Below are 20,090 nucleotides of genomic sequence, written 5' to 3'. Positions count from 1 at the left end.
ACCTCTTCACAAAGGTGGAAAATCCTATGATTTCTCCAACTACCGGCCAATAGCTATACTTTCTTCCCTGTCCAAACTTCTTGAGAAGTGCATACACCTGCAAGTTATGCAATTCTTGAGCTCACACAATCTCACTTTCACTCAACATGGCTTCTGCCCCCACCACAGCACAACCACAGCCCTTCTCTCATTCACCAACCACATAAATCATGACAGAAATAACAATAACTATGCATGTGCTATCTTTTTAGATCTCTCCAAAGCCTTTGACATGGTCTCACACCCTAAACTACTAGACACTCTTGACTTACTGTCCTTTGCTCTCCCTACTAAATCCTGGTTTAAAAGTTACTCATGTGGCAGACAACAAGCTGTCCAATGGCAAAACGAACTATCTCCTCCTCTTCCCAACTCTATTGGGGTATCACAAGGCTCTATATTGGGTCCACTACTTTTCTTTATTTTTACAATCTACATACTTCCTCCAAATATGCCACACTAATTCAGTATGCAGATGATTCTACTCTCATTTGCACAGCCTTATCTATTACCACCCTAATTTTGCAGGTGATTCTACTTTCATTTGCACAGCCTTATATATTATCACCCTAAAAAAACTGACCCAAGAATCATTCTCTGCTGTTGAAAGTTGGATCACTGACATCCAACTCATTCTCAACCCAAACAAAACCAAATTACTCCTGTTCAGCCCTATTAAAACAAAATCTACTCCCTCAACTTTCTCCATCCCATCCAGTAATGGCACTATGATTTCACCATCAACCCATACTAAACTCCTAGGGGTGGAAATTGATAATAACCTTTTGATATTCATATAGCACAAACAATCCAGAAAGTTCATAAGAAAATGGGGACACTCTACAGACACAAAACTTTCTCACAGATAAAGCAAGAATCACCCTAGCTCAGACCCACCTTTTATCAACACTTATGTATGCAGCACCAATCCTAACCCATATTAGAAAAACAGATCTCGACAAGCTAGAATCATGTTATAATAAAATTGCCAAATTTGCCACCAACTTGCCCTTTAGAACCCACCACTGCCAGGCACTAAAATAAATTCAATGGCTAGAATTTCCTCACTTACTTACCTACCAACAACTCACCTGTGTCTTTAACATCATAAACTGCCCAGAGAAAACTCCAGCACTAAAACAGCTGTTAACACTTTATTCTACCAGTCGCACTCTTCGCTCATCTTATGGAATAACCTCCCCACTAATATAACTTCTACTACAACAAACACACAATTTAAAAAAAACTACTCAATGCACATCTCAGGAAAACCTGGATCTGCCCATGTGTTACATGACAGTCTCATCTGACTTTCTTCTCCTTTCTCTTTACAACTCAAGCTCTAGGCTCTCACTTTCTCATAGATCTATCTTTCCTCCTTATAATCTGGATGCTCAGGTTATATTATTTCGCTCAGGTTATATTATTTCGCTCAGGTTATATTATTTCGCTCAGGTTATATTATTTTTCTTCTCTGTTCCTTAATAGAAGCAAATGTAAAATGCTAATTGTATGTAACTGTTATATAAAGAATAGCATTTTCTCTGTCAGGTCAGTTATACTTTATATGTAACTCTTTATCAAAGTATCGGTTCTTTACCAGTCACAGCTGAATCATTGTCAACAACATTTGTATGTGTGTACTTACAATTAACCTGTTTTCCATGTCTGTATTTCCTGTGTCATAAATACTTTACTATATGTTAATTGTGGAGCTTTTCTCCCCAGGCATCCACTGAAAATGGACCTGGTCCAGCTGAATTTTCCCGGTTAACAAATGTAAAATAAATAAAAATAAAAATAAATAATAAAATGCGATAACTATAGGAATCAGTCATAGGCAGTCAGAAAAGATTAATAAGAGAGATTAGATAAGAATTCACAAAGAAACAATGGGAGAACATATGCATGCCGCCAAAATACGCAACAGAAAATAAAGTAGATTGTAGATTTAGGATTTTTGCCTGGAAATGATTCACAGGTACTTTTATACCACAAGATGACTCCAAAGAATTTATCCTCAGGTAGATGGCAATGTTGGAGGTGTAATGGGGATGAAGGTACCTGAAAGCATAATTTTTCAGAGTGTAATGAGTTGGCAGACTTTAAAAATTCCCGACAGAGTATTTGTTCAGGAAATCTAGGCGAACAAATGAGTGTAACTAAGGAAATGTTTTTTTTTTTGAGCTGGGATACAGGATCTGAGTTGTCTAGACAAAGGAAGGCCTTGTTAAGTTTAATTCTGGTGGCAAACAAAAGACATGTAGTAGAAAATGAAAATCAAAGTCTAAACCAACTGCACCTTAAGTAGTAAATATTGTAACAGAGGTAAATGAACAGAAAGTGGGATCTTTAGAAAAAAGATTAAATTACATAGAAAAAAATGGAAAATTGTGGGAACAATACATGCAGAACAATGGTTTGGACAAGGAATGAGGTTTAAGAAAACAAAGGAATTAAACTATTTATGTAATGCTAGTTTGATTATATTGTATAGAACTATATACTGTGTGTGTGTGTGTGTGTGTGTGTGTGTGTGTGTGTGATATATAATGTTTGTAAATGTGAACTTATTAATATGGTTTGATTACTTTTATATAAATGTAAGTTTGCCTATGTCACAAGTAATAATTCAATAAAGGTGTTTAAAAAAAAGCAAAAAAATAATGGAAGCGGGACCAAGGTCCAATCTCTATGCATTTTGGGCATGACACTGTAATGTCTGGCATTATTAATTCACTATAATCATTAATAATTTAACAGAAAATCAAGCATGTAACAAAGGACAGACTAAAATATAATAAAAAAATCAAAAAAAACTTCTGCAAAATTTAGGACATTTGAGAGATATGGTGACAACCTGCCTTGTTCTTCACTTTGTAAACAAACAATATAGCTGTGTAGAAAAAATAATGCACACTCTATGGTATGCAAGCAGTAACCAGGATACAGAGCTGGGAATATGAGATTAAAAACATGTCTATGTGAATTTGACAGGAGTTTAAGTTTGCTGGCAAGCTTTCAGGAAATTGGATTCTGTAATGCATACACTAACTCTTTGACTTAAGATAAATATTTCATGCCTTCAAATGAAAGGCTAGATTAAGTGGAACTAGCTATGTCAACTTATTGTGATCATACTGAGCTTGCTATTGTAAAACATAATAAAGCAATAAAATACTAAGTTTGAAAAGAGGAACTGAATCAAATAAAGGAAGTTAATACAAGCAAAATAATAATCCATCCAATAAAAGTCTGCATCATCTGCCAAGACTAATGCTTAAAACTTACTTTTCTGCATATACCTGTAGTACCGTTGCCATTTTTTGACATCTGAAAAATATGCTTGCAAGCACTTTTAGAGAAGAATTAAAGATTTCAAGTCCTGTATTCGTTAAGTCTGTTGCGGTGGTGGTGCTGCGGTAGTGTTGTAGCCTCACAGTTAGATGTTGCATGTTCGATTCTCAGTTAGAGCATCTTCTGTGTGTTGACATGCATGAATGGGCATTCCTTCACTGAAGGTTGTGCGTTAGGCCCGGCAAGCCAGCACGTAAAACTCTACTGCCAATCATTAGTGGACCGGAGTTCCGCTGTGGCGACCCCTAACCAGGAAATGCCGAAAGACAGTTTTATTTGTTAAGTCTGGTACAGCAGAACTAGAGAGAATGCCAGCACCAAAAGAGAATCTGATAATATATTGTTTATTATACTGAAACTAGACTGGTTTCAGCACAAGGCTTTCCTCAGTAGTATAATAAACAATATATTATCAGATTCTCTTTTGGTGCTGGCGTTCTCTTTTGTTTTGGTCTACTTAGCTCACTTGCCGGGCACCAGCCGTACTTGCTAGCTGCCCTTTTTTGGACTACAGCAGAACTAGGACAGATTCCTGTATTAGGAGAATACAGACCAGTTTACAAAGTCCTGATAACTCCAAAGAGCTCTTATTTAAAAAGCTGAGTTTTACTCTGAAAAACTGTCAAAAAATCTGGGTGCCTCTTTAAAAGAGTCAGATGTTCTTCGTCTCACATTGCTGCAGTCATAACCTGTGGGTAGTCCGCTGTCCTCGGTCGGCCCGAATACGAAAGAGTTATGCTGGCGTCGGTCATGGTGCCCGGAGCTGACGTCAGTACGTAGTAGTACTTAAGCGCATGACCGACGTCATATCCTCAGTCTTTCTTGCCGCGTGGTCCGAAGCAGAAGCAGCGTTTGCAAGTGCCGTTCGGCGTTCTGAAATTTTCAATTATCGAGTTTCAGACTGAAGACCAAGTTGGGCTAAGTACCCCGTTGGGGAAAATTTTTGTCTTTTCTTGCCTCAGTTAATCCGGATGTCAGAAGAAGTTAATAATTGTATTTCTTGTGGGAAACAGATACCTCATAGGGACTATCATTCTCTCTGTATTCCTTGCTTGGGGCCTGAACACGACGTAGTCGGGTGTCGCTTTTGCGCTAGATTTAATAAGCGCACCATTAAACAAAGATTAGACTGTGCCAGGCTTGTTTTCGGTAAACGGTGTAACTACAACATGCCGTCGGATCCTCCGATGCCCGCTACCGCTAAAAAACGTAAAGATAAATCTTTAAGGTCTAAACCGGATGAGTCGTCCGTTGCGGACGCCGGTTCTATGGAATCATGGAATCTCCGGTTGAATCTGTGGATCCGGCCGAGGTCTCGGCTGAATCCCAGGGGGAACCTTTACTTTTGCAGGAGTTGGCCTCTCAGGAGTTAGGCCAGGCCGAGGGTGCTTCTCAGGTGTCTGTAGTTCCATCCTTACAAAAGGTTATTAGGCCTTCTACCTCAGTGGCTAAAGGCCATGCTAAGGCTAAACCTGGTCTTTCTGGTACTGGCCATAGCCCTAGTTCTTCAGCTTCTGTTCCTAAGAAACATATGTTGAAAATGGCAGAGGATTTGATTACTTTGATCAGGGGATCTTTGCCTCCCCCAGAAAAGAGGCCTAGGGTGGAGACAGATTTAGAGGGGATGAAGCATTCTTCAGACTACTCTGAGTCTTCAGCTGAGGATATTCAGGATTACCCTCCCTATTCAGATTCAGATGCAGAGGATTTCTGTCCTTCTGCTTCTCCTCCAGAGGATTTTTCCTTTTCTGAAACTTTACATTCCATGAGGGAACATTTCAAGTGGGAAGGTGAGGATTTTTCAGATTCTCAAAAAAGGCTTAGGGAATTTTTGCTTTTACCACAACATAGGCCTTTGGCTATTCCCCCTTTCTTAGATGTTGTTCAGGATGTTTTTTCTGAAGCTTCACTTAATCCTGATTCTTTACCCCCTGCCCCTGTCAAGCCAGACAGATATTACAGAGTTCCAGAAGCACATAAATATTTGTATAAGAGTCCTAGAGCTGACCCGGAAACTATTATTCAAGGGCCGAAGGGTGTCAGGGCTTCTGTGGTTAAGAATCCAGTTCCTTTGGACAAAGATTCGAGAGCATTGGATAGGTGGGGGAAAAAAGTGTACACCTCTTCTACGTTAGCTATGAAGGCTTTAAATTGCCAGTTTCATATGCTGAAGTATCAGAACTTTTTGTCAGGCCAATTGAAATCTAAGGTGGATGCTTTATCTGAGGGTATAGAGTGTAAGGAATTACAGGAGTTGGTTCATGCTTCAGATCAAGTTGGAAAACATTCCTTGCAGTGTGGTTTCGATGCTCTTCAGGCTTCATCCAGGGTGGCTGCTACTGGTTCAGTTATTCGTAGACATGCCTGGCTTAAGGATCAAAATTTGTCAGAGCATGTTAAAGCTCAGATTTTGGATGCTCCTCTTCAGTCTGAAGTTCTTTTTGGTTCTCCTGTGGAGTCAGTTTTGAAAAAGATGGAAGATAAAGCTAAGTCTATGCAGACGGTCAAGTTTGCAGGTGCAGCCCCCTAAGTTTAGCAGGAATTGGCCTGCTAGAGGATGGCCCTACCCTTCTTCAGATTTTCAGTCTAAGGGCAGGTCTAGATGTGGTAGAGGCAGGGCTCACACTCAGGGTTCTTTCAGACCTAGGACTTGGAGTTCTCCTGCACAGTCTTCTGGTGAGGGCAGGGGTCAGCCTTTTCGTAAACAGACCCAATGACCTGTATCTTCAGCTGCCAGATCCTTCTTTTCTGGCAGCTCCTCTAGGAGGAAAGTTGGCACTTTTCAAACAAAACTGGCATTTGGTCACCCAGGACAAATGGGTGTTGGAAATAATAAATCAAGGTTACAAGTTTTACTTTCACACTTTTCCCCCTTTCAAAGGCATGCCGGATGTGCCTCCTCAGCAAAGGCTGGAGGCTCAGGAGCAAATTTCTTTGCTTTTACAGATGGGAGCTATTCAGGTGGTACCTCCGTCAGAAGTAGGCCTAGGGTTTTATTCCCGTCTATTCCTAGTGCCAAAGAAAGGAAACACTTGGAGGCCAACTCTGGATTTATCCATTCTCAATACCTACCTAGACATTCCAAAGTTCAAGATGTTAACATTACAACAACTTCTGCCTATGCTAGGCAAAGATCACTGGATGGTAACCCTGGATCTCAAAGAGGCCTATCTTCACATTCCTATCAGTCCCAGCTGCAGGAGATTCCTGCGTTTTCGGGCTGGTACTTCTCATTATCAGTTCTCTGCATTGCCCTTTGGTTTATCTACTGCGCCCAGGGTGTTCACAAAAGTTCTGGCTCCTGTAATAGCTTTCTTCAGACAGAGGGGAATACAAATTTATCCTTATCTGGACGATTGCCTGATTCTTGCTCAAGACAAAGACAAGTTACTTCAACATCTGCAGTATGTGATGGCAGTTTTAAGGTGCCTAGGGTATTCTGTGAATGAAATAAAGTCCAGTCTAGTACCCTCTCAGGACATGTGCTTTCTGGGTGTGAGACTGAATACAGCTTCTCAGATGGCTTTTCTGACCCCGGACAAACAAAGAACTCTTCACCTATACTTCCAGCAGTTATCAGTACTGTCCAGGCTGACTGCAAGGACAGTCCTCCAAGCCTTGGGGTTCATGGCATCTTGCATTCTAGTACTTCCCAATGCCAAACTGCATATGAGGAAGCTACAATGGTATCTCAAAACTGTATGGACTCAACACTGCCACGATTTGGACACTGTCATTCGGATAATACCTTGCATCCAGAAGGAATTCTTGTGGTGGGCTCAGGAATGTCACCTAAACAAGGGACTCTCTGTGACCCAACCAGAGGCGAGTCAGATCATAACGACGGATGCCTCGGACTTGGCTTGGGGAGCACACTTCAATGGAAAATGGATTCAAGACACGTGGCCTCCCAGACTACAGCATTTACATATCAACATGAAGGAGATGTTAGCAGTCCAATTTGCCCTGATGGCCTTCAAGGACTTACTTCAACCAGGACAGGTGTTGATTCAAACAGACAACACAACAGTCATGTGGTACATCAACAAGCAGGGGGGAACCCATTCTTACCCTCTTTGCAGACAAGCAATGATATTGTGGGAGACTGCTCTAAGTTTACACATCACTCTTCAAGCAAGGTTTCTGCCAGGAGCACAGAACTCCCTAGCAGATGTATTGAGCAGACAAATTGTGGATCCCCACGAGTGGAAATTGGATCCTCAGGTATTCCAACAGTTGACAGTGGCTTGGGGAACTCCAGACATAGATCTGTTCGCTTCTCCACTAAATTTCCAACTACCAAAATTTTGCACAAAGATGTTTCACCCAAAAGCTTGGAAAGTGGATGCTCTATCTTTCAGTTGGAACAACCTTCACATTTATGCTTTCCCTCCTCTGCCTCTCCTTCCCAAGGTACTCTTGAAAGTCAGGAGGGACAAGCCTTGCATGATTCTAATAGCACCAGATTGGCCATGTCAGCACTGGTATCCTCTGCTGAGGAGTTTAATTCAGGAGCCTCCTTGGCCTTTGCCACAGATTCCTCACTTGTTGTCCCAGTCAAGCAATCATTTGCTCAATGTCAGGGTGCAGTCCCTGCACCTAACAGCCTGGCGTATTCTGTTTTAGAGCCTGTGGGGTCTCAGCTTCCTCAACAGGTTTTAGATGTCATTTTGGAAGCCAGGCGGCCCAGTACTAGAAAAGTTTATGCTGATAATTGGAGGAGATTTTTTCTTTGGAGCACAGCAAAAGGCTTTGATGTCTCAGTTCCTAATTTGAGTTTTACGCTACAATACCTTACTGAATTACTGGACAAAGGTTTGTCTTTTTCCTCTGTGAAGGTTCATGCAGCAGCCATTTCTGCTCACTATGATTGTGACCCTCCTTTATTTTCTCATCCTTTGGTTAAGCAATTTCTTAGAGGGGCAAAAAATATAAGACCCCCACGTAGAGCTCCTACTCCTTCCTGGGATCTCAATTTTGTGTTGGAAAACCTTACTTTACCTCCTTTCAAACCTGCAGCTACGTCTGAGCTGAAGTTTTTGTCTTGGAAAACTGCTTTTTTGTTGACCATTACCTCTGCTAGGAGGGTCTCTGAATTGCAGGCACTCATGGCAGTTGAACCTTTTCTGGTATTCCATAAGGATAGGGTGTCTTTGCATACTAATCCTACTTTTATGCCTAAAGTGATTTCTAATGTGGCCTTGAACCAGTCTATTCATTTGCCTACTTTTTATGCTGATCCCCAAAATAAGGGGGAAAAAATCTTGCATTCTTTGGACATTCACAGGCAGCTACATTATTATTTGAGCAGAACTAAAGAGTTCAGGCAGACTCAACAGTTATTTATTTCTTTTGCTCTGGCTTCTCAAGGGAAAGCTGTTTCAAAGCAAACTATTTCTAAATGGATTGGTCATTGTATTGCTTTTTGTTATTCTCATCATGGGAAGACTGTTCCTGCTGGGATCAGATCTCATTCCACTAGGGCTACTGCCACATCTACTGCCTTTTTGAGGGGGGTAGCTACTAAGGATATTTTGGAAGCAGCTACTTGGAGTTCAGTGCACACTTTTACTAAGCATTACCATCTCCCTCTTTATTCCAAGTCTAGGGCTGGGTTTACCACTGCAGTTTTACAGGGCATGTTATCAGCTCCTAATGCTTTTTAGTTTGCCAGCCTCCCTTTTCCTTTGCTTTGGGATTCTACCCACAGGTTATGACTGCAGCAATGTGAGACGAAGAACATAGTACAGTTTTGTACCTACCATAAATGTAGATGTTCGAGGATCCACATTGCTGCAGTCCTATTTTCCCTCCCTCCTTCCCCTCTATTGTTTGGGGTTGCTGTTTTTTCCTTTGGGATAATTGTTATCTTCTCACTTGTGGTTGTTGGTTATTTACTATTTTGGCTCTGGCCTTTCCTTTTTAAGGCCTTCTGACATCTGGGGCAAGAAAGACTGAGGATATGACGTCGGTCATGCGCTTAAGTACTACTACGTACTGACGTCAGCTCCGGGCGCCATGACCGACGCCAGCCTAACTCTTTGGTATTCGGGCCGACCGAGGACAGCGGACTACCCACAGGTTATGACTGCAGCAATGTGGATCCTCGAACATCTACATTTATGGTAGGTACAAAACTGTACTTTTACAGAGGGTTGTATAATTTCTCTAGGCAATATATCAGTGATAATGTATGCAGCTCTAGAAAATGACAGAATCAGCAGTGTCTCTGATTCTTAGTATTTCTCCTACTGTAATTTGTGCAAAACACATTAGCTATGTATGGTAACTTACAAGATCTAATCATTTATATGTTAAAATATACTACCTAACTGTAACAACATTACTCAGTATCTCTTATTCTGTCTTCAGTAATGTAATTTAAGAGCAGTAATCTCTGTCAGTCCCTCACATGAATGGGATACGATTCTGAGGTCTAACTGATGTTTTCCTTTGTGATTGCTGGAGTGACAAACTTTTATTCTGTTATTACCCATAAATTATGTCATTTTCCACACATTAGAAGAAAAGGAATACTTTGGAGAAGATAATAATGCCTTTCACATATTTCTTGCTGAATGGAATGGTGTAGTTTTCTAAGCTGGTATTAACCATGTCATTATTAGCGTAAATCCATTGTGATGCAGTATGAAAAAAAACATGCATTTTGGTGTGATAACACAGGCATGGTATTTCATTATATGTAAGTAGGAAAGAAGGAACTAGAGACCATTTGCTCTCAGAATCTATTAGTGACTAAGGTAAATGGTGAGACAATGATAGACATTGATAAAATGTAGACATACATGATGGGTAGACATGGGCACTGGAACAAAGAAATGATTTTTTTTGCTCTTTTTTTGTTATAATTTTCCCAGATTATGGACAGGGATGATCTGTTTTGGCTCTGCCCATAAACATATCAAGCAAGGAACAAATTAGTAATAAATAAACAAATGGATAAAAGAGGCAATAGTGTCATACTGCATTTCTGACACTATCTTTCTATTACTGTATTCAGTTCTGGAATATTACCTTTAGAATGACATAAAAAGTATAGTGCAATGACTCTTCTGTGACAATACTATGGAAGAGTCTGAAATGGAACAGGGACCTTGGTTTATATACCCAGTAGAACACTTGTGAATAGGTATACAATAAAACATTTCAAACAATGTATGGTTAGAAGAAAGGTAGAAGACAGAAAAAAAAAATATCGGTACTTATGTATTATCGCAACCAGATTTCAAAGTCGCTGTTATTCCTAAACTTAAACCGAAAGTAGTTTATCCTGCAGTGGGAAGGAGTGTATAAAGTCCAAAATGTTTTTCTATCATGTTGTTTGTGAAACAGGGAGAAGAAAAAATGGCAAAACATTCCTCCTCCAGGGTACAGTCCTTTACCTATGTAACTGAATGCAAGATTTGGAAAAGGCATACAGTAGCAGCTTGCCAGTAACAGCGGCTGTTCAGGCTTGTCATTAAAGTGCTTATTTATACGAGCATTTTTAAGCATTTCTTTTTGGTCTGACTTTATGTAGGGCTGAACTAAGGCATGCAATCAATTTGTCTTCCATGCAGGGATGTGTTCTTTTTAGGTAGTGTTTTTTTTTTATTTTTTTTTTATAGCGGTGCGAGCCTCTGTAACAGGCTTTGCTTCAATACAGACTATGATCCTTGTGTTTTATTTATGCCTTTGAATGATTCCCATATTACTGGCAACAGGTTTTCCGAAATGAGTATTGAGCAAGTGTAAAGACAATCATAGCTTACATTTCATTGTGGAAGAATCTGTGGCTGTTAATGTAATATAACTGTTGCATTACTTCTTCTTCCCTGTTTTTTTCATTTTGTATTAAGTTGCAGCGGTAAAGGACATTACCCAGGAAGTGGAATTGGGATGTTAATCATGTTCCTGTTTGAGAACCAAGGCGATACAGTAGTGATTTGGAGTTCAGACATTTTTTGATTTTCCAATAAACTCGTTTCATGATAACATAAGGAATTAGAGTGGGTTACAAACCTGGTTGCAATAATACGTAAGTACCAAAATATCATTAAAAAAGCATTCATCTGCTTGTTATTCATAGGTTCATAGGTTTATAGGTAGGTACTAGGCTATTGGCCCAAGGACCTATGTAAGCCTAGTTAACTTACGCCACCCAAGAAAGTTAATTTCCTGTGCCCCTGTTGAGCAGAGCCACAGAAGTGATCCCCGGGGTGTATTTCCTATTTCCCATCCACTCATCAAGATTTTTCTTGAAGAGTGCTAATGAGGAACTTTGCTTGACATAGGTGGGTAGCTTATTCCAGAGTATAGGAAGTCTCTGGGCAGGAATCTATCCCTCCAGCATGTCCTGTTTATTGTGGTGACAAGATTTAGGTTCCTAGAGCATGTAGCTCAGAGGGATTGGGATTTCTTTAGGTGTATCATGTCCAAAAGTTCTGGGTTTAACATAGCTTTATATATTAGGCAGAGATCTCCTTGGAGTATGCGATATGCTACAGAGTAAAGCTGGAGTTTTTTGAGACGGCCAGTGTAGGTCATCTGTTTAAGGCCAGTAATCCTCTTTGTGAGGTACTTCTGTGGCCTTTCCAGCTGCTGCTGCAGATGTTTGTGAGGTGCATTCCAAAAGGGGCATTGTACTCTATAATAGGTCTAATGAGTGCCGAGTAAAGGGGAACAATGACCTCTTTTTTCCTGGATGAGAACCCTTTTGTGATGAGATGTGCCACATAGAAGGATTTCCTGACAACTGTGGCAATGTGATTATCAAAGGAAAAACTACTGTCTACCTGGGTCCCAACATTGTTGTCGGAACCATAGGGAGAGGGGAGCCCCCCACTTTTAGATCATACCTCTGTCCCTTTCATTTTCCGCATGCCTCCCAACTGCTGCAATGACATCACATCAGCACACGTATTTCCAGACATGTTTTGCAAGTGGGAACAAACAGATTTATTCAAAGCTGCTGCCAGGATTTATATTTGCAGAAGATGCCTGTAGATGCCCTGGACTGCAGGATGTAATTGCAGAAGCCGCCTGTAGATGCTCTGGACTGCAGGATGTAATTGCAGAAGCTGTCTGTAGATGCTCTGGACTGTAGGATGTAATTGCACAGTGGAGCGGGAACGGATAGAAGCTGCTGGAGTGGAGCGGGAATGGACAGAACCTGCTGGAATCTATCAGAGTGAGTTCACTGTTGCTGGACTGCATTGCAGAATGGTGTGCATGTATGTGTGTGTCTGTGTGTATAAATGCCCCCAGCAGGATACATCTGGTGGCTATAGGTACTTAGGCTCAAACCCTGTACCTTGGACAAAAGGTAAAAAGAGCCTAAAGTCCCTAGCCACCATCACTTGTGAATTTATGCCTCACATTTTTGTTCTGTTCCTCTGGTTTGCAGGAGTGGTAAAACAAAACATTTTATTCTAGCAATTTTCTAAGGTTATAAAATTAGTATTTGAAATGTGTCCCTATTTTGCGGCTGTATTCCCCCATTATTGGCTTTGTTCTGTATATTTGTGCTAAGAGGTTGAGAGCTATGGTGAGAAGTGAGAACTGAATTCACTAAATGATATGATAGCCATTTAAGTCGGTTTTTCTGTCTTTTAGGAAACTGCTGGTTTAGCTTAGTGGTATCTTGCTCTGACTGTAGTGCACATGGTTCTGGGCTCAAGACTTAGCAGTGAAATGCATGGTGGTAACATAACATCTTATGCAAGCAACTTTCCAAAATTATACACGCAATGTTTAAAATGTGTCCCTGTTTTTTTGGCCTTTTGCCCCCCCCCCCCATTGAAAATAAGTTCAAGAAGCTGTGCAACTACTGTGATTCTGTATTTATATATTGTGTATAGAAGTAGACTGTTATCATGGAAATGTTCTGAATAGGGCCGTTTTGTCTTTATTGGTGCATGCATTTTGCTTCATTGCCTACTGGAAAAATGTTCAAACAATAAATTTAAAATGCATTTGTGTGTGGAAGTAGACCTTTATGATGGAAATATTCTGAATAGGGCAGTCTTGTCATTATTGGTTAATGCATTTTTGTTTCATTGCCTACTGGAAAAATGTTTAAACAAATTTAAAATGCGCTAACTTAAGTCTAACAAGTGTGCTGTATTATACAAGGAATATAATTTAATACAGTCAGGAAGGTGAATCAAGGAATGCATACATGTATGCATGGCCCTAAAAATGTGTTTGAAAACAGCCCAGAGTAAAGTGTGAAAGGCTCAAAATCATGTGCAAATTTTAAGCTTTATTCTTGTTACCAAAGCAATGGATGAAGGTAAAACAGTTCACACCACATTACCTTGACCTGGCCAAGCCTTTTGACACAATCCCCTACTCAGGTGTAGTACAAAAGATGAATAATGTAGGAGCAAACACTTACATCACCAGCTGCATTGTCAACTTGGCTCACAGGATGCAGGAGATCAAAACAGGGGAAGAGACCTGTCATCAATGGAGTCCCCCAGGGTTCAGTGCTGAGACTTTTTCTGTTTGGCATATACATCTCAAAAGTAAAAGGAAATACCAAAGAGCTTTGGCCAGCTAAGTTTGAGATGAATGCAAGCTAGGAGAAGTTGTTGAATCCCCAAATGACAACTATCATGCAGGAAGGTTTGTCCCAAATAATAGCTGGTGTCAAAATCATGACAATGCCCTCTGAGAACTGATCCAATTGTTTGGCATTTGGAAAATTGTGTGTACAGTGACCTAACGTTTAATCAACATGTGCCCAGGGTCATAAGAAAGCCTTTCTATATTGCACACCTTATAAACAAATTGATTGTGACTAGATCTAGAGATGTTGTTGTTTCCTTTTACAAAGCTCTCATTATGTCAATCATTTTGTATAATGCCCACTTTGGCATGTATCTGTCCAGCCCCATGCAGCAATTGGAATACCTTCATAGATACCTTACTAAAAGGATACAAGTCCTAAACAATATGTCTTGCGTGGACCACCTCAAAGATTTATTACTATACTCAGTATCCTACAGAGTGCTTAGAGGTGAAATGTCTGGCATACAAAGCATCCTCTGACATACTACAGATGGATCTACTGAACATCAGCAAGTCAAATGGCATCAGAAATACTCAGTCCAGGTATCTAAACTGAATATTGTGGAGAGATGGATATGTATCACAGAGGCTACCACTGTTCTGGAACAGACTATCCATAAAAATAAAGCAAAGCTCATCCATCCATATTCAAATGCAACTTGGATCTAAGGATGGGTAATAGAAAATGTACTATAGGATTTCCCCTCATGCCACTAATGGATAGAGTCAGTTCTTAAATGCTGCATCCGTTACATGGCCCCCTCAAATTATCTATGGTATGATCACAGTTGTTCTCACTAAGGCTAATATACAATTATCAGCCATGGGGATAGCTAAGACCAATCAGAAAATGTTAATTCAAGCACCAAAAGGGAATTGGCTAAGCTTAAAATGTCCTCCAAGTGAACCTATGTTGTGGTAGCAAATAGTTATAAAAGAATTACTCTTTTTAGTTTACTAAGTGCCCCTGTCACCCTCTGCCCCCCCTCAGTCTTTAACACCTTCCAGCGCCCTTGTGTCCCTAGATCTCTTATCACACATTTGGTGTTAAGTAGACTGCCATTTATGTGGTAGTTCATGGGTAAAGAGTTTTTACCAAAGGGGATGATAAAGCACTTTTTGGCATTGGGCTTGAGGCCATGCCTCTGACACCAGCATCTGTCTCAGTGAGGCCCTTCTGTAGGGTGTCCACATCATTTGGGGACTCGACTATGGCTCCTAGTTTACAGTCATCTGCGAATTCCATTAGCCAAAGGCCTTCTATGTTAGCCTGTACTTCAGAGACTTACATTCTTTATTCAGTTCAGTGTATATGGGAAGCTGGATCCATATCAGCACACAGTTAGGTACGTGATATAGGCTTATGCTAGAGGCACTAGTGATCAACACTCTTAATATGTGATCAGTAATGAGCAATTCTGGAGTTTTGCTTTTAAAGACTGAAATTGTGGTATTTTGTGGATTTCTGTTTTCCTCAAGATACAGAGATCTTGGAGCTGGAATGTAAAAGCAGCAGAAGGCTAGAGGACACAATGCAGGAAAAACAGTTCTAGACAGAATGCAAAGTCTATTATGACATCACTCAGGCATAGCATGTATACATAAGGGCATTTTGGAGGCATGCCATGCTATCTAACGGCAGGTCTTTGGAATCTGAAGGGAAACCAGAGCACCTACATTTTGGAGTCATGCCACATTATCTAACAGCAGGTCTTTAGAATCTGAAGGGAAACCAGAGCACCTAGCAAAAACCCACATAGACACAGGGATAACACAATAACTATGCAAACAAGGCACCCCAGCTGAGAAGAGAACTGGAGAGCAGGCGCTGCAAAGCAGCAGCACTAGGTGACAACGAGCAGCAGTGGCAGGTTTAAATACCTCAGGACTGGGAGGTACTTATGGAGGAGAATGTGGAGGACAGCTTTCTTATGAGTATGTTGTTATCATCTGCAATAAAATAGTCACAAATGCATGGGGGAATGCAAGTAATATGCAAAAGCAGAATGGTAGCATGTAAGGGGAACTCAAGTTCTGAAAAACTATAGTGTAACTACAGTCTTTGCTTTACTTTGACTGCAGTAGGATTTTGTGTTTCTCTGTTTCAGTTTCAGGAAGTAAAAATATAAATCAATGCTATTTCATGTGCATGATAAGATGTGATTGCATTTTGTGATTATATTATGTTTTAAGAAGGAATGCCTGTAGGAAATACCATAACAAATTGTATACAATCACAAAAATAATTTTTACAAAGTGTTATATACATTTTTACAGGGTTCTGGAATGTTGCAGGACACTTCACAGCATAATTTCAGTGTTTATAAATACAACAGATACAGATGGCAAAAAAGAATTCTACAGGTAATCCTTTACTTATGCCCTTTACCTTAGTTTTATCTGATCATTGTCTTATGTTAACTGTAACTCACAGTTATGATATAAAAGACATCTTCCATGTATAACTGTTTTGCAGAAAAATTATAGTTGCTGATGAAATAATATAATTAAATATTTAAATAACAGACCACTTCTTTCCTTAATAGCTCTCAGGAGGATGTAAACTCTTTGTTAAGTGGTATAATCTGTTTAATAGTATGTATGTTCTTGACAAATTACCACATTTTGTATGTTGTCACGAAGAGATCACTGTGTTTACTCTCACTAAATACACATGTCCAGAGTGGTAAGCTCAGCTCTACCGGTATGTGAGATAATTAGCTGCAGGTGCCTGAGTTAATTATATGCTCTTCATCATATTTATCTACAAATTTGCTAGCATTTTTACACAAAGAAATAAAAACCTGTTTGTTAGACTATCCTTGCTGACAAATGATCTATGATTTTTTTCCTTACTGTCTCGGCAGTTTCTCTTTTCTTTCATAGGAGGCGAGATCTAAATCTTTGCTCTTTATTTGGGCTCTCAAATCACTGGCTGTTAAAATAAAAATCTTAAAACTGTTGATACTGTCTGCTTTGGATACGACAGTTCCATATCAGAGACTGTTATCCAGCTGTCTGTCTGTGTTTATCCAAAGAAGATTACACCATTAGCCCTATTTTTGTACCCTTGCCTATCATTTAAAACCCAGGTGAATTGTTTGGTGGGAAGGTGTCTATTCTGCAATGACTGACATAAACACGTATTGTCATTAATGCTTCACTACGGATATTTTCCCTAAACATTATTAAGCTAAATGCATGGTTCTACAAAGTGATTTATGCTCATAGCATGGCCTTCTCATCATACTGTTAGTTCTAAACTATGGTCAGCGCCTCAATCGAGTAAACTAACTTACTGTGTCACTTAGAACTGTGGTCATTAACTAATCACAGTAAACTAACTTATGTTATTACTTATAAACTGTGCTCTATACCTATACAGAATAAATTAACTTACCGTAATACTTAGAAATTGTGATCACTACTTAACCAGAGTAAACTTATTTACCGTGTCACTTTTGAATTGGAGAAGATAATAATGTCTTTCACATATTTCTTACTAAACGGAATGGTGTTGTTTTCTAAGCTGGGAAGGATCTTGAGGTACTTAACCGACCACAAATAACTTACTTACAGTATCACTTCTGAATTGTCGTCAGTACTAAACCTGATTAAACTAATTTAAACTATTTTAAACTGTGATAAGTTCCTAACTAGATTAAACTACTCATGAACTCTGTTCACTACCTAACCAAAGTAGACTAACTTACACTGCCACGTATAAGCTGTAGTTAGTACCCAGCCCATATCTCTCAGCCTGCAAACATTGAAAATAGGAACAAAGGCCCTTGAAAAGTAGGAACAGCCTTTTAAAAATCTAGGCTTCTAATACGCATAACATTTGAATATAAAACAGCACAAAAGTCTTCACAGTAGGAATGTAGGATAGTACTCAGAAACATGTTTGAGAACAGACAGCAAAAACAATTATGGACAAGTTTAAGTACATTATGAAGGAGACAATGTAAAATCCTTAATGATCTGCATTGCAGAATTCTATCACACTAGGTCTTTTATTTTTGATTAAGAAAAAGGAAGATGTAATATGTGTGTCCTCTTTCTTTAAATTATTGTTAACTCTGGTACGCTGGTCATGAAGTGTGGATTTCTGTGTATTACACAGCTTCAAAAATCAGGTCTGAAAAGTCTGATTTAGAAATTTGTGTGGGGAATAAATCGACCCTGAAAACAGGGACATCCCACCAAAACTGGAGATATCCTGTGAATGAATAAATCAGGCCTGAAAATATGAACATTCCTCCAAAAAAGGGGTAATCAATAGGTTTAAGCTGAGCAGATCACACTAACTTAGTTTGTACTTTTGAACTGTGCTCAGTATCTAATTAAAGTAAATAACAATGTTCTACTAAATTGTGGTTAGTACCTAACCAGAATAAACTAACTTACAGTATTAGTTATAGGCTGTGTCCCATACTTAACCAATATAAACTAACATACAGTGTTACTTATAAACTGAGGTCAGTACCTAACAAAATAACTTACAGTGTTACATATAAGGTATGGTTAGTACCTGACAAGAGTAAACTAACTTTCAGTGTTACTTATAAACTGTATTTAGTAACTCACCAAAGTAAACTAACTTGCAGTGTTATCTTATAAAATGTGGTGTATATCAGAGAAGAATAAACAATCTTACAGAATTACTTAAAAGCCATCATCGATACCAGACCAGTGTAAACTAATGTACAGCATCATGATAGTCTGGTCATACCCTGATGAGAATGCACTAACTTACAGCATTGTTTATAAAGTGTTGTCAATACCTAATCAGAATAAACTGACTTAGGTTAATAGGTTCATAGGTTACTACTAAGCTAACTGCCCTTGCGAGCCATTTTAAGCCTAGCCAATTATCCCTTGTGAGACTCAAACCCTGCATGTTGTGTTTGGAAGGCAAACACCTTAACCATTAGGCCACCCTCCCAACTACTGTGAGAAAACTATGAAACTGGGCTTTACATGCTGCAGTATTGGATCACTATAACATATGGTGGAAGATGAATAGATTGTACTTTTCATCTACTCATATATCATGTAAGTGCTTTTTTCCTTAGGATCATGGGAGTTAAAATGCAAATGAGCCATGTGGCCATTTCTGTCTTGTCAGTACCCACCCTTAAGCCTTTCCTCCCTTTTTCAAGGAAGGGTAGGCCAGTCATATCAGGAGTGAATTCATGAATACCCATCCAGTTGTCCAGCTTCTTTTTAAAGCCAGGCAGTGTGTTACAATGTTGAACTTGGAAAGGAAGTTTGCTCCGGAAATGGGGTAGGCACTACATGACAAATCTGTCCCTCTATCTTATCGTACCTTTTTTTTCTGCAGTATATTTATATCTCTGGCCCTAGTGTTACCAGGATTATTTGATTTTTGCTGGTATAAGATTTCTCAGAGTATTGGATTCCTTATGGCCCGATAATTTAAGGAACTTATATAATAAGCACTTTACTATCTCAAAATACTTAATATCTCGAATTTCAGTATCTTGAGACGAAAATGCTGAAAGTGCAGTTGAGCGAAATTGCACTTGATCGAATTTGAAGTGTCAAATTCATGGTTGTGGTAGTGCGGTACATGGGATTTGCTGTGTTTGTAAGGTGCGGTGTGCTGTGGGATATGGTTTGCCTGCTTTTGTGTGGATATATGTGGAGACTGAGATAAGTGCTGTTTTTCTAAGGGTTTTGGGTAGGGATGTGATTGTATGTGAGTGTGTTGGGAAGTTTTAGGTGTAGGTTAGGGTAGGTAGGTGAGAGTGTGAGTGTATAAGTGTTGAGAGTGATAATGTTTGTATGTATGTAGTATGTGTTTGTGCAAGGCGAATATAGAGTATGTAGTGATGGGTTTGGTTTGTTGTAGTGTGGAGAGAAAGGCGCATGTATGTTTGTGTGGTGGAGGGTGTATTTAAAAGTCACAATTTCAAATTTTGTGCTTTTGGGGTTTTGATATTGTGAATGTTTGGATTTATAGTCTCGAGATACTGAAACTGGAGATTTCAGTATTTTAAGATTATAAAGTGAATCTATACATATGTGTGTGTATCTTTAGAATCAAGAAGTCAGATACTGGAGGAGACACAGCTTTGTCCATAACACTAAAA

The 20,090-nt window shown here is 39.5% G+C and overlaps 1 protein-coding gene across 1 annotated transcript in view; it reads left to right on the top strand.

Annotated features, from left to right (window-relative positions):
* LOC122816948 (formin-like protein 13) overlaps positions 1 to 20,090 on the top strand; it is a 1,087,038-nt gene that overhangs the window by 319,365 nt on the left and 747,583 nt on the right. The window contains exon 3 of the mRNA XM_044090042.1: positions 16,249 to 16,335. Coding sequence (XP_043945977.1) covers positions 16,249 to 16,335 — 87 coding nt within the window. The remainder of the gene's footprint in view (positions 1 to 16,248; positions 16,336 to 20,090) is intronic.

This window comes from Protopterus annectens, chromosome 12.part0 (genome assembly GCF_019279795.1).
Source record: "Protopterus annectens isolate FY-2018-M chromosome 12.part0, PAN1.0, whole genome shotgun sequence".
Classification (NCBI taxonomy): Eukaryota; Metazoa; Chordata; order Ceratodontiformes; family Protopteridae; genus Protopterus; species Protopterus annectens.
The sequence above is the reverse complement of the archived record's forward strand: the minus strand, read 5'-3'. Positions and strand labels throughout refer to the sequence as shown.